General features: G+C 42.9%; 2 protein-coding genes and 1 long non-coding RNA gene across 15 annotated transcripts in view; 1 reads left to right on the top strand and 2 right to left on the bottom strand.

Annotated features, from left to right (window-relative positions):
- The window catches only part of P2RY12 (purinergic receptor P2Y12), a 46,524-nt gene extending 43,651 nt beyond the window's left edge, over nt 1-2,873 (bottom strand). Inside the window, exon 1 of one of the 2 annotated variants that reach the window (XM_007533942.3) lies at nt 2,734-2,873. The gene's annotated coding sequence lies outside the window, so the exon portion shown is untranslated. The remainder of the gene's footprint in view (nt 1-2,733) is intronic. The other variant, XM_060197518.1, reaches the window with a different exon arrangement.
- Nucleotides 1-24,467, top strand: part of MED12L (mediator complex subunit 12L) — a 300,870-nt gene that overhangs the window by 261,812 nt on the left and 14,591 nt on the right. For 8 of the 12 annotated variants that reach the window (XM_060197496.1, XM_060197495.1, XM_060197494.1 and 5 more), the window contains 8 exons: nt 783-872; nt 1,828-1,937; nt 2,140-2,275; nt 3,054-3,215; nt 5,003-5,365; nt 7,795-7,951; nt 12,928-13,148; nt 16,248-16,340. In XM_060197496.1, the coding sequence (XP_060053479.1) occupies nt 783-872; nt 1,828-1,937; nt 2,140-2,275; nt 3,054-3,215; nt 5,003-5,365; nt 7,795-7,951; nt 12,928-13,148; nt 16,248-16,340 (1,332 nt within the window). The remainder of the gene's footprint in view (nt 1-782; nt 873-1,827; nt 1,938-2,139; nt 2,276-3,053; nt 3,216-5,002; nt 5,366-7,794; nt 7,952-12,927; nt 13,149-16,247; nt 16,341-24,467) is intronic. The other 4 variants (XM_060197503.1, XM_060197500.1, XM_007533943.3 and 1 more) reach the window with 2 other exon arrangements.
- Nucleotides 11,658-13,520, bottom strand: LOC132540359 (uncharacterized). The gene is made up of 3 exons (XR_009551526.1): nt 13,341-13,520; nt 13,049-13,190; nt 11,658-12,510 (listed from the first exon to the last, which is right to left on the bottom strand). It is a non-coding gene; the product is annotated as an uncharacterized LOC132540359 (long non-coding RNA).

The following is a 24,467-nucleotide window of genomic DNA, read 5'->3' as shown; positions in this document are numbered from 1 at the left end:
AGCAAAAACAAACAAACAAACAAAAAGTTAGTGTCATGTATTGCTGGAATGGATAGCATGTCCCTACAGGACTGATAGAAAACATGAAAGGCACTGTGCTGGTGAGAGCAAGGGACTTGCAAGCCTCAGGTCTCAAGTTCAATCCCTAGTACCACATTTGCCAAAGTGATGGTCTGGTCCCCCCCTCCCCTACCCCACTCCAGTTTTCTCTCTCACTTTCTGTCTGTCTCTCATTGATAAGGTGTTTTTTGTTTTGTTTTTTAAAGTATCATGCTATCTCTTCAAAAGTCGTCTTTGAAACAGAAGACTAGTTAAATGTTGTGTTGGGGAAATAGTGCTGAGGAATTAGCATGCCATGCCCAAGGCACCAGAGTTCCCAGGTTTAATCCCCAGCATCACCATAAGCCAGAGCTGAGCAGTGATCTAGAGGGAGGGAAGGAGGGGAGGGAGAGAGGTAATTCTTCATTTTTTTAAGGGTTGGCTGATGTCTCTCCAAAGTAACATCTAATACTTAGTAACAGGATAGATATTTAGGTAAGTTTTCTTCTTCCATATAAATAAGCATGTAACAGAGAAACCGCCAGCTTATCTCTGTCTGTCTCTTTCTTTCCTTGCAAGAAAAATAAGGAACTTCGAGCTTTGTTAATTTATATTAGAAGATATTTTATCCCCCCAGCCAAAAAAAAAAAAAAAAAGCAGATTCAACTTTTGATGTGAGGGGAAAATACTCTTTTTAGCAGGGAAACCAATTTTGTGTTCCTCTCACTCATTTGCTCATTTAGATTTTATGTAACTGGCGAGAAGAACGCTACCAGGATGACATAAAAGCCCGGCAGCTGATGCACGAAGCCCTGCAGCTCCGCCTGAATTTGGTGAGACATTGCTCACTCCTGCATCTGCTTCCTCCCCCCCCCCCCAGACATGTGCACAGGCCTCCAGCTTCCCACTGCCCCACAGGCAGCCTTCATCATGACGAGAGACCTGCTATTCTCTGCTCTCGGAAACATTGGTTTCCTGGTTGCTTCCTGTCTAGTCTGGTTTCTAGAGAGTAGCTGATATTTTGAGCACTGCTTTGTCTTCCTTCTCTCCCCCTGCCCCACCACCAGCACCCCCACCCCCAATCTCTTGCTCTTCTTTTAGTTTGTGTAAAAGTAGTCTGGAGACTTTTGCCTGTAACCCATGGGATGTCTTGTTCCGTATCTTCTGACTGATCCACTGTCGTCCTCAGACTGGTTGAATTGTGACTAGAAATAAACGGCTTGATGTGTGTGGGCCCTTACAGTTCAGACTTCTGCGACCCAAAATCAGCAGCACCATTGTGACATAAGGATTCACTATTACTCTGCTTATTTGAAAACTATACAAGAACATCTTTTAAATCAAAGTTTTGATCATATAACTTTTTTAACTAGTCAAGTTTTGAGTAAATGTCATGCTGGGAGATAGCTCACTCTCTACCAGTGTGCAGAGCCCTGGGATTGAGCCCCAGCACAAAGAAACACCATGAACAACAGTACAGGAGGCCCTGCAGATGGTGACACAGTGCTTTGGTGCCCCTCCTCCCCACCCCACACCTCCCACCCACTACCACTCCCCATGTGGCCCTGGCTTTCCCTCTTCCTTTCCCTCTCTCTCTCTCTCTCTCTCAGTCAAGGATAAATTGGCCTGAGGAGACCACTCAGCAGTAGATTTGCATGTGTGTGTGAGGCCCTGGGGTAGTGCCATAATCAGAAATAGAATAAATAATAGTAAAGGCTACCTGACGTGATGGGAGTAGCATCTTGTATGCGACATAATTCTAGTTTTCACTGCGTCTCTGTGTGCCAGGTGGGAGGAATGTTTGACACTGTGCAGAGAAGCAGCCAGTGGACCACAGAGTGGGCTCTCCTCCTCCTGCAGATCATCACTTCTGGGACGGTGGACATGCACACCAACAAGTACGTTCTTTTCACCTCGTGCCCTTGGCCACGTGCACACACAGGGGGAGCTCTAACACACTGACCTACCTCGCTTTCTGCCACATCTTACTTTCTGGGGTACCGTTAATATGTCTGTGCCTTAAATAAATCTACCTCAGTGGCTAAGAGTAATTTTGGTTTGGCTCCAAGGTGAAAAATGATTATTTTCTTTCCCTCTCAGTGAATTATTCACAACAGTTCTTGACATGCTGGGAGTTTTAATCAACGGGACACTGGCCTCAGACCTGTCCAGTTCCTCTCCTGGGGGATCTGAAGAGAACAAACGGGCATACATGAACTTGGTCAAAAAATTGAAAGTAAGTTTTCAACCTGCTCCTATCACGAGTGTAAGTTCTTAGACGTTCATTATTTAGATTTTTTTTTTTTTTCTGAATCAGCCACTGGTCAGATTGTTATTTATTGCATCCAAGTTAATTTAATGTAACTATTTTGCTATCTTTCTGCTTTAACTTACAAGCACCCAGACATTACAAGCCTTTAGCATGAAGATTTTTCTTTGAAAAATTATATTCATAAAGCATGCTGATTTTTTCAAGGACCATAAAAACCTATTACCAAACACACAACCAGAATATGCCACTTCACATCTATGATGAGACCATGTTTGGTCTAACACACACATATGAATAACTACTGGAATGGCTATTTCCAAATTTAATTCATTTAACAGTCTTTGAAATTAACAACATGAAAAAATATATACATATAAATATATATATTTGATGATTTTATCGATAAAATAACCAGTGTTTACCTTGCGGTCTGACCCGGATTCCAGAACGTGCTCTGTGCTGCGGCTCCTGACTTCTGGTCACAGATACTATACCCGGATTTTTGTCATTTCAGCACTAGGATGTTTGTTGTGTAACCAGGGTGCCTTTATGCGAGTTCTATTTTCTACTGAAATAGAAGAAATGAAACATACTCACCACTCTAATAAGAGCAGCAGCACAGGCTGTGTTCAAGGTTAAAGAACATCCCAGCTACCAAAAAGGAAATGTTTCATAGGGGAACTTCCTTCTTGGTAACTTTTGCCTGCGTTGCCATTTCTGCCCCTCTTCTCTCTTTCTTTAGAAAGAGCTGGGAGACAAGCGGTCAGAAAGTATCGACAAAGTCCAACAGCTTCTACCTTTGCCGAAGCAGACGTGTGATATCATCACTTGTGAACCCATGGGCTCCTTGATTGACACAAAGGGAAACAAAATCGCTGGATTTGACTCTATAGACAAAAAACAGGCAAGAGTATATGTTTTCCTCCATATATAAGTGCATACTTTTACAAAAACAAAATGCATTTTCTTATCCTCCTATAGGGCAGGTAGAAGAACTCAACTGCCCAGTTTCCTAAAGCACATTCTGACTTAAATGCACAATGGTCAATGGCATTAGTATCCAAATAGGAGATGATTTAAAATTTTTTTCTGAATTTAGGTGAGTTTCGGAATCTCATCAAAGGCAAACTAAGTAAAAAAGATAGCAACATGGAAAAACAGCGACTAGGTCTGACTTCAGAATTGGGAACAGAATATGTTTAGATAAGTCTTTTATTGGCAAGGGTCTCAACGTCATAAACTTTTGAGTAAAAGGTATTTTAAAGGTGGTGCTTCGTTTCTGATCAAACAGTACTTGATGGCACTTGCCTTGAATATAGAGGATTGAACATGGTTCTCTAAAATGTGAGAAGAGTAGGCCTTCTTTCAGTCAACATTGAGTGACCACAGACCTTCCAAAACCACAGAGATGAATGACACAGCTCATACACCAAACAGAAGTAGATGGACAGCTGTGGTTTGTTGGGGTTTGTGTCATGGAGCAGAGAGGACACTGAGCAAGAGCCCTCACTCACTCTAGATAAGGGGTCACCAGTATGAGCCAGGAGCCCCCAGGGAAACTGGCACTGGAGCTACGTGTATGGGTTGTAAAGTAGGGAAAAGGGTAAGCAATCAAAGGAAAGGATCCAGGCCATGGATCATAGGAGAAATGCCAGGCTGTAGCCCTTCAAAGTAACCTGAGTCCTTAGCAGGGTAGGGTCTGTATGAGAAGAGCACTGGTGAGAGTTGGCATTATGAGTGGACTCTCAGCTGGTGGGTTATCCAGAAGCCATGTGGATATGTGGTCTTGGCTCCCCAGGAAGAGTCCTGGCCATCAGTCAGTTAGTTTCCATGTGGTAACCAAGCCTTCACTTTGCACGAAGCTGCCTCCTAAATAATTTGTGCAAATAGGATAGCAGTCCCACCTTAGGGATTGCTGGATTCGCTCCTCTGGGGGGTCACTGTGCGGAAAAGTATTTTCAACTTGGTATGTCAGAGAAAGTAGCAGAGAACAGGGAAAGTTAGTGCTCAACTTGAGAAACAGTTGTTTTCAGAACCAGGGAAGATATCCCCTCCTCAACTCAGTAGCAATAAGCTCGAATTGAAGGGCTTCTTTTGTACCTGTTGCTACACGTTGGTTGTATAGCAATTTTGCTGTGGGATCGAGAGACTGTAGCTTCGAAGGACTGTGTAAAAAAATGCCATAGTGAGTCAAGCCCACACACGTTGGAGTTGAAATTAATTTGACTCCAATTAGAGGCTGACTGTAGCTTGGCTCTGAAATTTTTGTTTTCTCCAAAAAGTAATAGATAACTCCCAAGAGTTTTTCACTGTCATTTAGTGTAGCAAAAGCAGATTATAGTATATGCATGTATGTATATATATTTTCTCCCTCTGAAAAAACTAATGGAAGGTGCCATGTTATTTATATGTGAGTCAGAACCTCATCGGAGGACTAGGAGCTAACACAGCAGTAGCACACCAGACTTACACATGAGAGGCCCCAGGTCTGTTTGATCCATGATTAAGAGTGATTAGGAGTGATAGATGCTTTGATCAAAAAAGGGTGGTGGGAAGGGGCGGGGGAGGGGAGTAGACCTGTGCAGATCATCCTGTGGTACAAAACTGCAAAGAACTGAACTTGAAGGGTGGGTAGGACCCAGGGCTGCCCCCCTCTGCCCCTTGGTAGTCACAAAGTACTGTCTCACACAGGGCCTGCAGGTCTCCACGAAGCAGAAGATGTCCCCGTGGGACCTGTTTGAGGGCCAGAAGAACCCGGCACCCCTGTCCTGGGCCTGGTTCGGGACGGTCCGCATGGACCGGAAGGTGGTGAAGTACGAGGAGCAGCACCACCTGCTGCTCTACCACACGCACCCAATGCCCAAGCCCCGGAGCTACTACCTCGAGCCGCTGCCCCTGCCTCCCGAGGAGGAAGAGGAAGAGCCCACATCCCCCATCTCTCAGGAACCAGAGAGGAAGTCCGCCGAGCTGTCAGATCAGGGAAAAACCGCCACCGACGAAGAGAAGAAAACCAAGGGCAGGAAGCGCAAGACAAAATCCAGCTCCAGGGTGGACGTAAGTGCTGGGGACAGGTGGCTGCTGGGCTCAGTGCGTCCCTCCGCCATGTGGGCCCTGGTGTGACCTTCAGGCCAAGAAAGCTCTGTTGTCCCGAACAGAATGGTTCACAGAAGGTGATTTGTGGAGGTGATCAGCTTTTGGCTTTTGGGGTTTTTTTGTTTGTTTGTCCTTTTCTTTTCTCCTTCCTCTTTTTTCATTAGCACTGTTTGAAATGAGGCTTCCCTGTAATTAATAGTTGACATTTTAGCACTTCATGATTTCTAAGATTTGAAACTTGAATTTTTTTCAGCTGTGTCAAATCTCACCCCCCCCCCATATAGACACACAGACACACACTTGCTTTTTTTTTTTTTTTTTTTTGCCATCCCCTTTTATATTACTGTTATAAGATGTAGCTAAAACACTGTGTTTGGGGAAGTAATTAACACAAAAAAAGTTCCTACAGGCTTTTCCCTATGTCAGGTCCTATTAAACAGATTCTGTGGGCCGTTTCTGAGAGTTGAAACTTTACCATTCCATCTACTCCTACAGATTCTACTTCTTTATCTTCAGGTTTTATAAAAGCTCACAGAAGCATTACATAAAACAGCTTCTGTTTTGTTCCCCTCTAAGCTTTCCTTATAGCAGTTTCTCTGGTAAATAACAATCTAGGAGATGGTAATTTACACGTAATTTATAGACCTATCATATGTAATACCTAAGCCATCTTTCCCTGTTTACCCAAAACATACTTGAAAGAGAATTTTAGACATTTCTCTGTACAGTTCAAGGCTGTTTTGATTTTACAGTCAAACAAAAGCTACAGCTCAGTGTTGGGAAATCATGACTAATTGTTATTCACCTGTGTTAAAACCTAAACATCTTTTCCCGAGAGTGTGGCAATCAGCATGGTTCTAGAAATGGCTGTGGTCACTTTTAGATGCCACCTGAATGTCAGTGTCATCCTCTCGGTCAGTCTTCCCGCCAAGATCCCTTTGTCTTGAAAGAGGAAGCTCAGTGTAGTGTCTAGGGAGCCACTCTCCCACGTCAAGCAATCTCAGCCTGCTTATCCCCAGAGATGGTCTTCTCTTCTTTTCACGTGCAAACACCTTAAAGTCCACCTTCTCCAAATGAGTCCTGGTCATTTCTGGCCTTCCCTTCCTTGTGGGCTGCCCCACAGGGACGGAGCTGTACATTTTCCTCTATCCTCTGGTACCGAAATAGAGTCAGATATGACAGGGGCTAGGTCCTCACACCTGCTCCTGCCAAGGCAGAGTAACTTTGGGCAGGAACGGGAAGGGTCTACTGCTAGAGCTTGTTGTGTTAGAAATGGGATGAAGCTGAGTGTAGGCCAGGGGCTGGTTCTGAAGGGACTGTGGGTCTTGCTGGAATGAAATTCCTCCAGACTCAAAAATCAAGGAGGACAATAGGGAGGTGACTGGGTAAACTCCTTTGGGATTGTATGCTTTAATTTTTTTTTTATTAGGGGATTAATGATTTACAATCAACAGTAAAATACAATAGTTTGTACATGTACAACATTTCCACATAACAATACAACCCCCACTAGGTCCTTCTCTGCCAGCATGGGTGAAAAATTTTTTATTTATAAAAAGGAAACACTAACAAAACCATAGGATAAGGGGTACAACTCCACACTGTTCCCACCACCAGAACTCCGTATCCTATTCTTTATCCCTCTGGGAGTATGGACCCAAGGTCATTGTCGGATGCAGAAGGTAGGAGGTCTGGCTTCTGTAATTGCTTCCCTGCTGAACATGGGTGTTGACAGGTCGATCCATACTCCCAGCCTGTCTCTCTCTTTCCCTAGTGGGGCGGGGCTCTGGGGAAGCAGGTCTCCAGGACACATTGGTGGGTTTGTCTGCTCAGAGAAGTCCAGTTGGTATCATGTTAGCACCTGGAACCTGGTGGCTGAAAAAAGAGTTAACATATAAAGCCAAACAAATTGTTGTCTAATCATGAACCTAAAGGCTGGAATATTGCAGATGAAGATTTGGAATCTCCATTTTGAAGATAGCTAGTAGTCATATTTTAGTTATATTCCAAAGGGCCCATGACTATACTAGTTTTTGACTAAGCCTGACATCTGATATGCAGGTGGACCCGGGTTGTTGTCTGGTAAACTTCTTCTATGGGAGGTACAAATACCAGTGCTGTCACTGTGCTCAGGAGTTTTTCATCGGACTCCAAAGGGACCCTTGTCCCTCCTCTAAACTGTGGTCAAGTTACTTTTCTGAGACAGGGTGTTTAAACTCAAAACAAGTGGGTAAAGGAACACTCTCACCTCCCACCCCTTTTATAAAGACAGCCTTGTTGTCCGTTGGGATAGGAGCTGTTGCTGAGAACTTGGGAGGAAAGTTCTGCATCAGTGACCTTCGTGGTGTATGGCGTTAAGTAACTTTTTTCTTTCTAACCTTATGTTGAAGGAATATCCACAGAGCAACTTATACCGAGTGCCTCCTAACTACTCACCCATCTCCTCCCAGATGATGCCCCACCCGCAGTCCACCCTGTGGGGGTACAACCTCATGGGGCAGCCCCAGCAGCCCAGCTTCTTCCTCCAGAGCCCGTCTCTCACTCCAGGTACGTGCAGAGCCTGCGGAGTCCTGAGCGCAGGCATCTCTCTGCTTTTAACCCGAGACTGCCACAGAGTGTGGAGACTCCCAGAATTCTGCCATCCTCTGCCTTCAGCAGACTCCTTTCTTCATCTAGAATCAGCTTTCCCTGACGAGTTCATGAGTTTCCAGCGCTCAAAGGGAATTAGCCTCAGTTGGAAAGCTAATATACGAGACGTATAAAATGTGTGTTCATACAAAGTGCATCTTTATCAGACGTGACTCTTTTCAGTGTTCTCAGAGATTAGAAAGTTACATACACAATCAGCTTTCCTTGTGCTCTGAATTTTAAACCGTTGATCCCACAAAGGATCTCAGAAGTTTGCTTCTGCAAATAGATTTCAGTGTCCGTGGGGAAAACTTAATCATTTTCATGGTAAGTGTTTCCAGTTTTAGTGTTGCCTTGACGCAAGCGCAGGCAGGTTTTCATGTCCAGAGTGAAGAATATGTCCGTGCCTGGTAGAGCACACACAGTATGGTGCACAGAGACCCAGGCTCCAGCTCCTGGGCCCAGCTTCATGGGAGAAGCTTCACAAGCAGTAAAACAACCGCAGGCACCTCTCTCTCCTTCTGTTCCCCCACCCCACCTCTCTGTTTCTCCCCTCCCAGCTTCTCTTGGTCTCTATTCAAAATAGGTAAATAAATAATAAATTCTTGGTTCAAACTGAACTAGATTTTCTTTCTTTCCTTTTTTTTTTTTTTTTTTGCCTCCAGGGTTATTGTTGGGGCTCTCAGTGCCTGCACTACGAATCCACTGCTCCTGAAGGCCATTTTTTCCCCTTTTGTTGCCCTTGTTGTTTATTGGTGGTGTTATTGTTGTTGTTGCTGTCATTGTCGGATAGGACAGAGAGAAATCCAGAGAAGAGGGGAAGACAGGAAAGATAGACACCTGCAAACCTGCTTCACCACCTGTGAAGTGACTCCCCTGCAGGTGGGGAACTGGGGGTTCGAACCGGGATCTTTATGCCAGTACTTGTGCTTTGTGCCATGTGCGCTTAACCCTCTGCGATACTACCCGGCCCCCTAGATTTTCTTTCTTAATGGAAACATCCCCTTTTTAAGCAAAATGAATGTGAAATTTCTGTTTTGTCATGCTTTTGTATTTTTTTTTTTCTGGTGGGTGAGAGAGAGCGGGGTTTGAACTTGAAGCTCCACTGCCTCAGGCATGAGAGAACCTCTACACCAGGCCAGGCTTCTCTATTCTAACTGAAAATAAATCACTCTTACTATATTCTGAATTACATTGTATGTGTTTTTTTCTAAGATTATTATTTAATTATGATAGAGACAGAAATTGAGAGGGGAAGGGCAACAGAGGGGAAAGAGCTACCTCAGCACTGCTCCACCACTCATGAAGCTTCCTCCTGCAGGTGGGGACAGGGGGCTTGAACCCAGGTCCTCATGCCTGGTAACTTGTATTCTTTTTTTTTTTTTTTTTAATTTTCTTATATTTATTTATTTTTGCTTTTGTTGGCCTTGTTTTTATCGTTGCTGTTGTTATTGATGCCGTCGTTGTTGGATAGGACAGAGAGAAATGGAGAGAGGAGGGGAAGGCAGAGAGGGGGAGAGAAAGATAGACACCTGCAGACCTGCTTCACCACTTGTGAAGCGACTCCCCTGCAGGTGGGGAGCCGGGGGCTTGAACCGGGATCCTTGCGCCACATGCGCTTATCCCGCTGTGCTACCGCTCGACTCCTGGTAAATTGTATTCTTTACCAGCTATGTCACTACCAGGCCCCCATGATTTTTCTTTTTTTTTTCTTTTCTTCTTTTTTTTTTTCTTTTTGACTGAAAGCCCTAGAAGAGCTGACACAACCCATTTCTATTCTAATCCCTCTAGTCCCCAGAACCTAGAGCTATGTTGTCTTACTACAGCCGTGTGTCAGTGAGGGCATACAGTGTGAACAGCACTTTGTTAGGTGATTTCAGCTGTGTATGTCCTGAGAGTGTCATTACACCGACTTAGATGGTGCAGCCTCCTGCTCTCCTTGGCCCACAGGCCAGCCTCCTGCAATCACTACCAAAGGTGATCTGTCACTCACTGCCATGGGCTCTTACAAAATGGGTGTCAAGTGAAAGAATGTAGACTGCTAAGATCATCTAGACTTAATGATACACACGCAGAGTCTTACACAATTGTCCTCTCTTTTCATCACCGCTTTGCAAGTCCAAGGCCCTTGTAAATTTTTTCGTGTTTTGAAAACTTTGTAGACACTGGAAGTTGTGTTATAATGGCTTGTGCCCTCTTCCTTCTCAAGCTCTACTAAATGACTCAGGTTCATAGTAGAGGGTCTCTACGGTTAGGAGAATCTTGGGGCCAGCAAGAGGCCAACCCTAGATATGTTTTGTCATGTTCACGACCCAGGGTTGAGCCTGGCATCCACCACCCTGGGGATAACTTCAGGAATGTGGTGTCTTTTCCTCCCTTTTCTCTGTCTCTCTTTTCTATCTGAAAATGTTTTCTCAGAGCAGTTAAGTTCCAGCAATGGCAAATAATAATAAAAAAAATAATAATAAAATAAATTAAAATAGAGTAAAATAAATCAATTAAGTCTTAGGTCTGATGATATATTAAAAAATGTAAAGATAACAGTTATTTTGGGGGCCAGGTGGTGGGGCACCTGGTTAAGCACACTTAATTACAATGCACAAGGACCCAGGTTCAAGCCTCCAACCCCCACCTGCAGGAGGAAAGCTTCACGAGTGGTGAAACAGTGCTGTGACTGTCATTCTGTCTCTGTATCCCCCTTCCTCTTGATTTCTGTCTCTATCAAATAAACAAAGATAATTTTACAATTTTTAAAACTTAAATTTAAAAGGACAATGACTGAAGATTTTTATGCAAGTAGATTTATAAATTTTTATGAAAATATGAAGCTTACCAAGTTGAAAAGTTTTGTATGTTTCCATTCACTTGTGAATAGAATGCAAAAAACAGTGCCCTCCTTACACAAACATGTATTTTTATTTATTTATTTATTTATTTATTTTTTATTTAAGAAAGGATTAATTAACAAAACCATAGGGTAGGAGGGGTACAACTCCACACAATTCCCACCGCCCATGTATTTTTAATCAATGTCTTTTTATTGTTTGTTTATATTTTACTTTAATATGAGAGAGAGAGAGGAGAGATCAGATCACTGCTCAGCTCTGGCTTATGGTGGTGTCAGGCATTGAACCTGAACCTCAAAGCCTTAGATATGAAAGACTTTTGCATAAGCACTAGGCTCTCTCTCTATCCTTTCTTTCTTTTTTTCTTTTTCTTTTGGTGGGGGGGGACCTCCAGGGTTATTACTGTGGTCCGGTGCCTGCACTATGAATCCACTGCTCCTAGAGGCCATTTTTTCCGTTTTGTTGCCCTTGTTGTTATTGCTGTTGTTGTCATTGGATAGGACAGAGAGAAATTGAGAGAGAGAGAGAGAGAGAAATAGACACCTGCAGACCTGCTTCACTGCTTATGAGGCCACCTCCCTGAAGGTGGGGAGCTGGGGGCTCAAACTGGGATCCTTACACCCATCCTTGTGTTTCGCGCCATGTGTGCTTAAGCTGTTGTGCTACTGCCCAGCCCCCTCTTTGTATTTTTCATGCGTACACACCAACCAGAAATATTTGGCAATAATAAAACACCATGTTCAGGTTAACAGTTAGCAGAGGAGGGGGACTAAAGTAATTAGGTAGATCTACTAAGGACTTCAGCCACATTTTATTCCTTTGGTTCACTCAAAGGAAGGTACAAGATTATAGAAAAGCTATGAAAATTAAAGTAGAGCATAGTCTAACCTTTTGAAGTCTCTTACACAGGGTGAGTTGATCAAGTCTTTAGTATAATTCCAGTTATTCAGTAACAGTTGTCTTTCACTTGCCACTCAAGCTGACTTTCCCTTTTCCCCAAATGTTCTGCAAATGCTGCTGAAAGACTTCCTCAATCATGTTGCTATTCGGTCTTTTAAAGAAATGTGGGTTTTTTGTTTTTGTGTTTTTTTTTGCTGTTGTCGTTTATTTTAATAAACAGCCCTGAGATGTGTGTTTCTTTCTTTTTTTTTTTTTTTGAGATGTTTGTTTCTATCATACAATTATTTAATTTGAAAGAATGCCTTCTCTGAAGTAGTTATATAGAAGTTTTCTTACATATATTTAAGAATATAGACTCATAAACGAAGAACCCACTTACAGATATGCAGGTGTAGAAAACCTTTCCTAGCTTCTGCATGTTTTACATTTTTCCTTTGATTTCTTAAGCATCAGTAGTTATTTTTCGTTTCATTTTATGTATTTCCTTTCCTGACTTGAGAAAAAAAAGTGTTTGGTCTTTACCATTATGGAATTTGAAGTTTCCAGATGTTCCAAGTTTTGAAAGTATCTTCTTTCAGCGGCCCACCTGGCCGAGCACACATGTCACCATGTACAAGGACCCTAGTTCAAGCTTCCTATTCCAACTGCAAGGGGGAAGCTTCCTGAGTGGTGAAGCAGTGCTACACGTGTCTCTCTTTGTCTCTTCCCCTCTCAATTTCTCTCTGTCTGTATCTAAAATAAATAGGGTGAAAAATAAAATATATAAAATTCAAGTCAGTAAAGGGCTCCCATGCCTGGCAGAGATCACTTGGCTAAAGCACACCACAAAGGCATTACATTTTGTGTGAGTACCATCTTCCTGGGGGCCTTGCACCTTTTTAAAAGCCCACCTTAATTCGAAACTGTGCTGATGGCTTCAATCTTATCTGAAGTGGGCCTCTCCGTGAAGCCCTCAAAATCTTAGGATCCACTCCTCCACCGCCCTCCCCATCCTCTGATCTTCAGGATTCACACTTGGCTGGGGCAGTACGTCGCTTTCCACTTTGCTCCCCAACGCCAGGCACAGAAGGTGAGGTGTGCCTTTAAGTCAGGGACACCTGTTGTGTTGACCTGCTTAGACAGCCCTCCCTGCCGGTTGCTCTTCTGCAGGTGGCTCCCGACTGGACCCCTCAGGCTCCTTCGTCCCCACCAACACCAAGCAAGCCCTGTCCAACATGCTGCAGCGGCGCTCAGGGGCCGTGATGCAGCCTCCCTCCCTGCACGCCATCACCTCCCAGCAGCAGCTGATCCAGATGAAGCTCTTGCAGCAGCAGCAACAGCAGCAGCAGCAGCGGCTTCTCCGACAAGCCCAAGCTCGACCTTTCCAACAGGTTTGTCCAGCCGTGGAGGCCTCTGTCCTTCTCGTCCTGGGGCTGGCAGGGGAGGTGTGTGGTAGGCTCTTCCCGCCGGAGTGCCCCTATAGCCCTGTGGGCACATAGGCATCACCTTCTTACCCAGGACGGTACCTGCCCTTCCTCCTCCTACTTTAAGGTATCATTATCCTTGCTCAAAGGAGCACTCACAAGGCTTTTGGTTCCTAAAATCCTGCCTCAAAACAGAAAGAAGAGTTAGTGACTTTTGAGTCACCAAAGTGACCTTCTTCTAAGTGGAGCCCCCATCCAAGCTTGCCCTCCTTTCCTTTCACTGTTAGTTTTGTGTAAGATTAACAGGTTTATTACTCTAAGCTTAAGCCTCTGATTTTCTCAGATAGTGCCCTGCACAGACAGTTGTGTTAGTGTGAATTTCATAAGAGTCTGTATCAGATAATAACTAAATGACACTAACCTTTGGCATGTAGACACCTCTGATGTAATTCTGGTTTCTATATTATTTTCTACACTGTTGCCCATTTTCCTTGTTTAGATGACAGTAATTGTTTAAACAAGCAGTGTGGGGGGGTGTGCCACACAAACTAGAATAGATCAGCCAGCCCAGAAGCAAATAAGTAAGGATGGATGTATATACACATACACATATATATACGCACACATATTAAGGGAAAGTAAGGTTGGAACTCTTTCTCTATAATTTCCATTTTGGTTTTATACTTTCCAATTTTTCTGTAACTGGCACATTAGGTTAAAGGTGAGGGTGACAGCAATGATAATAACAACAGTAGCTGCTAACATGAATAGGACACTTACTGTTTGCCAAAACACTTCAAAATATAGGGAATGTATTAACTGTTTTAGGACCCACAAGTATCCTCTTGGTTGGTACACTTAGGACCCTCAAAGGAAGTATGCCATCTGCAAAGATATCCAAATCTCAGACAAGGAAGACAGAAAATTTTGAAGCTAGCAAGAAGTCCTAGCGCTCTTTAAAATGTCCTTTGCATCGTTGGATGCCTTCTTACGCACAGCTCCACTGTATAACCTCCAGTGCTTCTGCATTCTGTTTGCTTCAGGGTTTGGAGGATAGGAGAAGGAGGAGAGGAAATTAGACATTCTGAAAAGACTTTAAAAAAAAAATCATCAGGACAGGAAGGGAATCATTTGAACAACAAGAGAGTGCAAACTCCTAGGCCACTTTTTCCATTCAGTTAGAGATTGAGAGACAGAGGCACCACAGCACCAGAGCCGCCCCCTCTGCAGAGTGCTCTCAGGTGGTACGAGGGCTCAAACCTGGGCTGAGCAGGTAACTGGCTGGGCAGGCACCCTGCCGGCTGAGCTGCTCCTCCAGTGTGCCAGCTCTCTTTTTAAAGCACTGGAAGCTTAAGTATAACTTTCCTTTCAGTAGGTTATTTGCACTTTTCCACACCTATCTTTTCCTACAAGGTATAATTTGCCTTACTGTCCACATTCAAGCCCCTGACTGTTAAATCTCCCTTGAATTAGTCTAAATGGTTCTTGCCCCGTCCTGGGGAGAAGCTCACTAGGCCACTTCATTTTTTTTTTTTTAGTTTGTTTATTTATAAAATGGAAACACTGATAAGACTGTAGGAAAAGAGGGGTACAATTCCTACCACCAAAGCTCCGTATCCCATCCCCTCCCTGATAACTTTCCTATTATTTAACCCTCTGGGAGTATGGACCCAGAGTCATTATGGGGTGCAGAAGGTAGAAGGTCTGGTTTCTGTAATTGCTTCCTTGCTGAACATGGGCCTTGACAGGTGATCCCAGCCTGTTTCTCTCTTTCCCTAGTGGGGCAGGGCTCTGGGGAAACAGGGCCCCAGGACACATTGGTGGGATTGTCTGTCCAGGGAAGGCCGGTTGGCATCATGTTAGCATCTTGAACCCAGTGGCTGAAAAAAGAGTTAACATTTAAAGCCAAACAAATTGTTGATTAATCATGAACCTAACGGCTGGAATATTGCAGATGAAGATTTGGGGTCTCTGCTTTGGAAATAGGTAGTAGGTCTATTTTAGGTATATTCCAAAGGGCCCATGACTTTATTAGATTCTTTTTTTTCTGAGCTTGACACTTGATATGCAGGTGAACCCAGGTTATTATCTGGGGAGATGATATCATGGCTGGGGAAAGGGCTAGAAAGCTGGATCAGGGAAGAGAGTAGCTCCCAAATATGGGAAAAGTGTATAAATATTGTTGACTGTAAACCCCATCAATTTGATCTGTGGCCCATATTCAGCATAGGAGCCTATGTGACCTCTGCATCGCTGTAGGTCTGAACTCACATTCTGTGGTCATCAGGAGGAACATTCCGAGTTGCTCCAATTTCAGGATAGATAGAGAATGTTATCCAACCCCCCCCCTTCGGAGGATGGGGCATTCTCTACCATTACTGATCCACCTGATAACCCTGACAAAGAATCATTTCTCTTGTTTGTTTAGATAGAGAGAACCAGTGTATCACTAAGGCATATATACAATGCCATAGATAGAACTCACATACACACATTTGAAGTGCTAACCACTGTACCACCTCCCTGGCCAAAGCTTTTTTTTTTTTCTCCTTGGTGTTTTTATGCAGTAAAGTAATAATAATCAATCTCTATTCCTTAACTTGCTGTCCATCACATAAATGGGACTCAGTATAGTGATTATGTTCTGTGCCTCAGGGCCTCATCTATAAAAGCACAACGGTTACTTTACAAGGTTCTTGTGAAATTCACAATTTAACACGGGTAACAGCTCCGAGAACGGTGACTCATAGCAAGTGCTCAAAATACAGTAGCTGCCTTATTTATTGGTGTTGCTTACTAGCGTTGTTTTGATGATGATGGTATTTCAAAGGAAATTCATATCCCATGAAAATAATCTTTATTATCATGAGTGTATTAAGGATTAAAAAACAATAAAAGCATACCAGATACTTTACTTGTATAATTGCATTAATGTTCCCTAATAAGATTTGTGCTGTGGCCACCAGTAAAATGCAATTAATAAAGGGATATTATTTCATTTTCCTAGTGCCACTTTAGCTTTTTTTAAATTTTCTGTTTTTAATTTTTATTATCTTTATTTGCTAGAGACAGCCAGATATTGAGAGGGAAGGGGGAGACAGAGACGAAGAGAGACACTTGAAGACCTGCTTCACCACTTGTGAAGCTTTCTCTCTGCAGGTAGGGACTGGGGGCTTGAACTTAGGTCCTTGTATACTGTAACATGTGCACTCAACCAGGTGCACCACCACCCAGCCCCCCACTTCCACTTTAGTTTCTTAGATTGATATGTTTTCACTGTCTAAATTCTGATACAAACTTGAGAGGGGCTTATTTAGACTTCACTGTTAAAAATTGTCATTGTGTCTTATTTTCCACATGTCCTAGACTTGGAAAAACACAAACTGCTGGTTACACTAATGCAAAACCTCTGCTTACATTGCTTTGCACTTTTAGTTTTCTTTCTTTATTTATTTTTAAAATTTATTTATTTCCTTTTGTTGTCCTTGTTGTTTTATTGTTGTAGTCATTATAATTGTTGTTATTTATGTCATTGTTGTTGGACAGGACAGAGAGAAATGGAGAGAGGAGGAGAAGACATAGAGGGGGAGAGAAAGACAGACACCTGCAGACCTGCTTCACCACCTGTGAAGTGACTCCCCTGCAGGTGGGGAGCCGGGGGCTCGAACTGGGATCCTTATGCCGGTCCTTGGTAGTTTGTGCCACCTGCGCTTAACCTGCTGTGCTACTGCCTGACTCCTTATTTATTTATTTATTTATTTATTTTTACCAGAGCACCACTCAGCTCTGGTTTATGGTGGTGTGGGGAATTGAACGTGGAACTTTGGAGCCTCAGACATGAAAGTCTCTTTGTATAATCATTATGCTATCCACCCCCCCCCCCTGCTTTGCACTTTTTTCTAATATCCAATTGGAGTTTCCTTTATTTGTTTGGTTTTTTGTTTCAAATTGGGAGTTTTCTTCTGATAGAAGAAACATCCATCTAAATCCTCACCATATTAACCCTGTACTGAAGGATCCGGAAAAAGAACTCAACTATGTGACTTAACTTTGATTGTTTAAAAGCTTTAATTTTACAGTGTCACTATATCCTGACTTCCCTATTTCAATGCATGAAATCATTTTGTTTTTTCTTGACAACAACTGGGGCCACATAGTTTATTTTGAGAACTCATAGAGAGAAGTGTTTGGAAAGAATCACTTAGAGCTACATGAGATAGATAAGCATTTCTGTTTTTCTGACTGTGGATAGAAATGGCATATCCAATAAACCTAGAATGGTGGTGACTAGGTAAGATCATTCAGTTGGCACCCAGCCGCTGTTAGGTATCCAAATGAGATAGTTAGGTGGCTTAAGGGAAGAACAGTGGCTGAGGCAGAGCTTCCCAGTGTCTTTCGCTCTGTAGCAGGAACGAGTCTGTAACATGTCTCTTGGATTGACGAGGTCCGTTCAAGTTGAGCAGGAAGCCTTTGACTGATGACTGCTCTCCTCCCAAAGGGATACGGCTTCACTTGGAGTATCTGTTTCCTTCCTTGACTCTTCTCCAGACCCACACTTGCAGCGTATTTCAAACCTACAGGCCAGAGGGGAAAGTATCACAGTACAGGTGTGCTTACCCCACACTGCATTATTAGAAAACAGTCCTCCACCATCTTTGCTCTAGTTCTTTTCTTAAAATATTATTGCTGTGAATGGGGCTGGCATCCTCGTCCCCTCTTATTTCCCTTTCCTGTAAAGAGGTCGTCACAATCAGGAGCTTTTTTTTTTTCCCCTTCTGTTTTTTTATGCTTTTATTACAATTTTTGCATGCATCAACATAAACATATACTTTCAGATTGAAATTTTACATAGTAGTCTCTTGTAGGTATGTTTTGCAATTTTTTTCTTTGCAAATTTGAATTGTGTCTACTCTGTGATGTGTAACTGTATTCATTTGCCTGCAATGGCCAGATGCGATTCCATTATGAATAATAACTTACTTACCCATCCTTATTTTGATGATCATCTAAGCTAATCTCATATTTTTGTCATTAACAATATACTACAATAACCATTTTTGTTCATTTCTTTTGTACATGTGGAAAACTTTATGGTATGTATTTGGAAATGAAAATGCTGAGTAGATTTTCAAGGTAATGCTGATTTCTGCAAGTTATTAATAAGCATTTTCCTCTCTCTGCATCCTTGCCTGCCTTTAAAATTGTCAGACCTTCATTTCCCCATTCTGAGCAGGTGAAATTGCTTGGTGTTACGGTATTTTAATTTGTATATCTTGATCACCTGTGAGGTTGTTTTTTTTTTTTTCCATTTTCGATAATTTCACCATCCATTCAAAAATATTCCTGATTGTTCCTAATCATATAATCTGAGCATATTTCAACATAACTTTATTCTTACTTGCTCCAGGTAGGCTAAAAGAAGTACTATTGAAACAAATATTGACTTGGCAATTATCTTTGATAGATTTATCTGAAACATGTCACTTAAAGACACCTCAGCTATGAAAACAAAATTCAAAGGAGGAAACCCTCCGAGCCGGTGAATACATCCTACCCCTCATCATTGTGCTCGGTGGACAGATCTGTGGCTGCAGGGCAGTTGGTGCTCAGCTTACTACTTAACATCTTGCCTCTGCTTGGGTGGTGGGCAAGGTCCTCTTTGTGTCTGCTGAAATCGTAGCTCTAAAGAACTGCACAATCATAGATGCAGGTTGATTTTTCTGAGAAGTAAGAAGATTGAGGTGGAATGTGGACACGTTGACCCAGAGCAGGCTGGTAGTCGGGTCTAAAGACAGGAGTGCAGGGGCAGCGCGTGGTGTGAGAGATGACTTGCTTGGCAAATTCCTCCTGTCACTTGGAGTCTTTCATGCATAAATAAATAAATAATATGCCTTTTCCATCGGACTAAAGAATCCTTTACCTCCTCTCTAGCTCTGAAAATTCTACTTCTCTTTAGAGGAAGTGAACAGAAGAAATTTAGCATTCCAGACGAAACCCCACTTGGAATCCATTTCTAAAACTCATTAGACAGAGGAAGCACAAGAATTTCCCCCAAGCATCTAGTTCCTTTCTCTATAAACCGAAGTCCTCAGTCTCAAGCACTGTTAACAATTCCCTCTGTTAGGGCAGGTTGAGTGTGTGGCAACATGCATTTACTGGGCATTTTAGCTATATCCTCCAACAGTGTCGGAGTCCCCTACATGTTCAGTCAGTGTCTTGTCCGTTTATATGACCCAGATGTCCTGAGCTCTTCTACCGGCTCAGGACAAGTAAGATCTCCAAGTCCCCAGGCCTCACAGTGGGCCCCCACAGCCCGTAGTTACAGGAGGTATCTGTGACCAGTGGCTCCTCTTTTATGTCACCACTGAGCCTCAAACTTTTGCTGTCCCGTTTTATGCCTGTTACCAAAGTACTTAGCACTGTACCCTCCCCCCGGTCTATAGTGACAGTATTTAGTGTGTAAATCAATAAAACTTGTGCAGAGCCTGGGTTTTGAAGCCTTATCCCCACCCCCTAAGGCACTTAAACTAACTTCACATGTATTTTGGTTATGTGCGTCCTTAGGCTAAACAGTCTTATCTGTATTGTCTACCGTTTTCTTGCTGTCCCCTTTCCGTAGGACTTCTGTAACTCTGCTGTCTCCCTTCTAGAAGACTTTGACAACATAATGGTAACACCCCTGCTGCCATCCCTTTTATTTTTCTTTTCATTTCATTTTTTTTAAACATAAACCTTTATAGCATCACTCTTGAACATCAAAATAAGACGAAAGTTATTCCGCAGCTGTTAACAGACCTAGCCTTCATTCTCCCCTCCCTCCCCTGCTCCCAGAAGTTGTCCCCTCCAAGTGCCTCGTGATTTCCATCATCTGTGTGTATCGTACAGGGGCCAGTGGGTGTTCATGGGCTGGGCCTGGGGGTGCACCTTCATCTCAGCCCCAGTTCTGAGCCCACCTGCTGCTGAGCTCTTGCTTCTTGCTGTGGTAACCTCACATCTCTCACCGGGGAACGCATGGCATGCTGACTCACAGGCTGGTGCAGGATGGTGAGCACCGTGGTTATGAAACTCCCCCCTCTCATCACATCCCACTCACCGGCTGTTCCTGAATCCACAGCAGAACGCCTCATCTGCCTCCTCATTCCGGTGTGGAGAAGATGTTGTTTTTGAGTGCAGGTCTTGTGCATGCATGTCCTGAGGCTTCACCTCTCCCACTTTGCCTGGGCTAGCTAAGAATGCATGTTTTGCATTAAGTTACTTACAGATTTCTGTGTCAGGCAGCCAACCCACAAGAGAAACCCACACCATTAACCCAAGAAGCATTAGACTTAAAATAATAATAATAATAATAACAATAATACTGCAGATGTGGATGTAAGTTGATTTTTTTCACCACCAGTCTCCTGGGAAGCATTTTCTGTACATTTCTGAGATAACCCATAGTTAGAGAATATTTAGATAATGAAATGCTTAGGTTTTTTTTGTTTTACAGTGCATAATATTTTTAAATGTTTCATTCATTTTTAATGAGTGAGAGATAGAGAGACCAGAGCAAGATAAAGTCCAAAAGTTGAGTAATTTCTGTTTTCATTCAAATTAACATAAATGTGCAGGTGTATCTTTGCTGCCCTTCTTATTCTTGTTTCTCCCTATTGTTCTCCAGTATCAGGAATTTGTCTGATGTTTATACCCAACTGACCACTGTATCCTTCACTTAAAGAGTACATCAAGACAAGTACATTGTCAAGGCTCATTATTGTGCAAGCTGTATTTACTTTAGAATGGATTTGTTTATCCAGGTAGTCAGTGTTGCCACTTACTGATTCTCGCTCACCCTCGTTATGTTTGATGTGAGAGCTTCGTGGAAGTATCGAGCATAACTGGTCAGTAGCGCCTGTTGCACCCTTGTGGTAATTTCTTGGTATATCCTGTTCATAGTCAGAACACACCAACGTGATAGGCTGAGTAGAGGTTCAGGTTCACACCACTGTTACTTTAGTGTTGGGTACCATTAGTCTGTACTCCCAAACTTGTGGGAGTACATATTATTATTATATGTATTACTGAAGTAAACCTTCTTCTTACATAATTCATAGAAGTGTGTCTGCTGCTTTGGGTGATTTTGTTTTTCACTCTTAAGTCTCCATTTTCAGAAACAGAATTAAAAAAAAAAAAAATCTGACTGTGATTTGCCCAGACATATTTATTTGTCTTTACTTGTGACCCTGCGATACTTATTATTGAAAAGTTACTAAATAAGGATTCAGAAAAATCTATTACTATTTATTAAATGGACAGAGAGTCCCTGATTCCCTAATTCTGAAATGCTTACTCCTTGGGGCTGTCACCAATCTCCTTAGTTAACTAGGGAAAAGTGTCCTTAATAAAGAAAAGACCCAGAGGCATGAAAAATTAAGTCTGGGGATCATTTTTCAGAAAATTTAAACTGAATTTTGAAGTACGCGAAAGATACCTATGCCAACATCTCTTCAACTTGTTCAGTTAAAAATGATGGTGGGAAGGGACTCCAGGTGGGGGGGGGGAGTGTTTTGTAGACACCTGCCATACAGTGAGATGAGAAATTGTATCTGTGTCAGCAACTCTGCTGTAAGCTACTAACCCCTACCCCCAATAAAATGAAAAATAACTAAAGCTTTAAGAGGATTGTTCGACAAAGCAGAGGAGTCAGCTTTGGACAGCGCTGCATCCTTAGGAGCTTATAGAAATTGGAAATGTTAGAAAATATTTCTTTTATAGAGGTGATCCCAAAATAAAGTGCATAGAGACAGTTTATTCTTACATATTATAATTTAGATTGACAAGCTACAGATTCAGGGCTTCTTCAGTCCCCAGTTTAAGAAAGGAAGATCCTTATCCAAGTTGTTAAGAGATTTTCTCAGGAGTCATGATGAGTCCACATGCCAGTGGAAGATTCTCCTTTTCGTTTCTTACTGGGATACGAGTCTTTATGTCCCTAAAGTAAAATGATGACCCCCTTGGCTTCATACTAAGTGCCGTATGTGGTGACATCTGGTTACAATGGAGACGGCCCAGGGCCTTGGTGTACAGCTCAGGCCTGGTCAGGCATAGCTGGCTGGAGAGGTCAGCTGGACTGCTGGGCTCCCCTGAGCCTGGCTTTTCCTGTCCCAAGAGAGGGGATGAGGCCCCTCCCTGCCGAGTTCTTGTGACAGACTATGAGAATAGGGACGGGACGCCTAGTCTCTAACATGTCATAGGTTCATGTTGACTGTTGATGTCCTTCCTCCCTCTTAAGCTAGCTGCGCATTCTGTCCCTTTCTCCTTGCAGGAAACACCTAGACTTCTTTCCAAACATATTAAAATGATATAAGGGGCTGGGTTTGAATCTTAATGTTAGAGACTTAAATATGAACTTCAGCATTAAGATTCCATAGCGCTAACAAAGGATAAACATGATAGTCTTATATGACATGGCACTTTAAATGTGTTGTGCAGAATAACAGTACAATACCCCAGAATAAGCCACATTCTTTCTTAAATTTTTTATTAGTGGTTTAGTATTGATTTACAAAATCATAAGATAATAGAGATACAGTTCCTACCACCAAAGTTCTGTGTCCCATCTCTTCCTTTCCTGTTGTTTGCCCCTCTGGGACTATGAACCACGGTTCTTTTGGGGGGCACCGAAAGCAGGAGTTCTAACTTCTGTAATTGCCTGTCCACTGGACATGGGCATTGGCAGATAGGTCCATACCCCCAGCCTGTTTCTGTTTTTCCCTAGTGGAGTAGGGCTGTGGGGAGGTGGGGTTCCAGGACACATTGGTGAGGTCATCTGCCCAGGGAAGTCAGGGCAACTTGGTAGCTGAAATATAATAAGATGGAAAGCAGGACAAAGTGTAAGTAGGAATAGAGCCAATGAAAATAGGGACTTTAGGGTGGGAGGAAACTAGGCAGTCTGTTTTAGGGATGTTCCTAGGAGTCTCTGTCTTAATAATCTTTGCTTGATCTTGTTAGCTAACAGGGGAGTGGACTAGAGGTATTGTGTGGGAAAATGCTATCAGCGTTGGGAGTAGAACTAGGAAGCAGGATTAGGGCAGAGAAAACTTGAAGAAGATGCACAAATGCAATTAACTGTTTACCACAATGATCTAACCCGGGGCCCATACCTATTCATTATTTAATACAGGAGTCTGTGCAACCTCTGAATCCCTATCAGACTGAGCTCATAGGCCATAGTTACAGACAGGAATATTTTAGGCTGCACTCATTTCAGAGCCAGTCTTCCTCAAGTGGCAGAATAGGATGGTACAGCCTCCCTTTGGAGAGTGGGGCAGTCCCTCTACATTTGATAGTTTGCAGTGAGGGGTAAGGTCCTGAAGAAGCCTACAAAGGGGCTTATGATGGGCGCGACCAGTGATGGTAGAGAAAGGTAGCTATCAGACGTCTTGGCCCATCTTATCTATGGGAGAATCCAAGGTTTTCCTCTTTAGGACTCTGGGTGATGGGGTGGCCTGATAGTGGCCAAAAAAGCCATCGTTATATGAGCCTGTCTCTAGCCCTTAGCCAGCTTTTGTCGTCACTTCTTTATCTGACGAGCTGAGACTGTCTCCCAGTTGTTAAAGCGGTGCATGCCATTTGTTGTATCCAGACTTGTATGAGGCTGAAAAGCCCCATTCTTTATGTAAAAACAAAGGGGAGGTCGGAAACTAGACCTCGTACTGTGATTATTACAGTAAGTGTCCATGAGATAGCTTCTGCTTCCAAAGCACAAGATGCATATAGTTGCTTTGTAAATATACCTGATTTCATAAGCTCAAAACATACAATAAGATGGATGAGGCTGGGTGGCGGGGGCGCACCTGGTTGAACTCAGTACATTACAGTGCACAAGGACCCAGGTTCAAGCCCTGCTCACCACCTACAGGATGGAAGCTTCACTAGCAGTGAAGCAGCCCTGTGAGATTTTTCTCTATCTCTATCTCACTCTCTATTTTCCCCTCCCTTCCTATCAAATAAAAAACACTGGTGAACAGACACTGGGTTTATTCTGTTGTTACAGAAGCATCAGGTTATTGTGAAAGTCATGACATATTTTCCTATGTATTTCTATGCAAAAATGTGTCATGACTTTACCAACAAACCAATAGTTTTTGCTGTCAAATTGCTACATGTTTTTGTTGACTTGTAGTCAGCGAAAATGCTAAGTAAATTACGCTTTGAGAACACGGCTAACTGAGCAGTTTTGAGGTCCCCGGGAAGAAGCATCGTTAAGCAGTGAAGGAGCCATGTGTGCCACATGCTTGGTCCTTC

Source organism: Erinaceus europaeus, chromosome 9, assembly GCF_950295315.1.
Source record: "Erinaceus europaeus chromosome 9, mEriEur2.1, whole genome shotgun sequence".
Taxonomy (NCBI): Eukaryota; Metazoa; Chordata; class Mammalia; order Eulipotyphla; family Erinaceidae; genus Erinaceus; species Erinaceus europaeus.
This window is presented reverse-complemented; position numbering and strand designations above follow the sequence as displayed.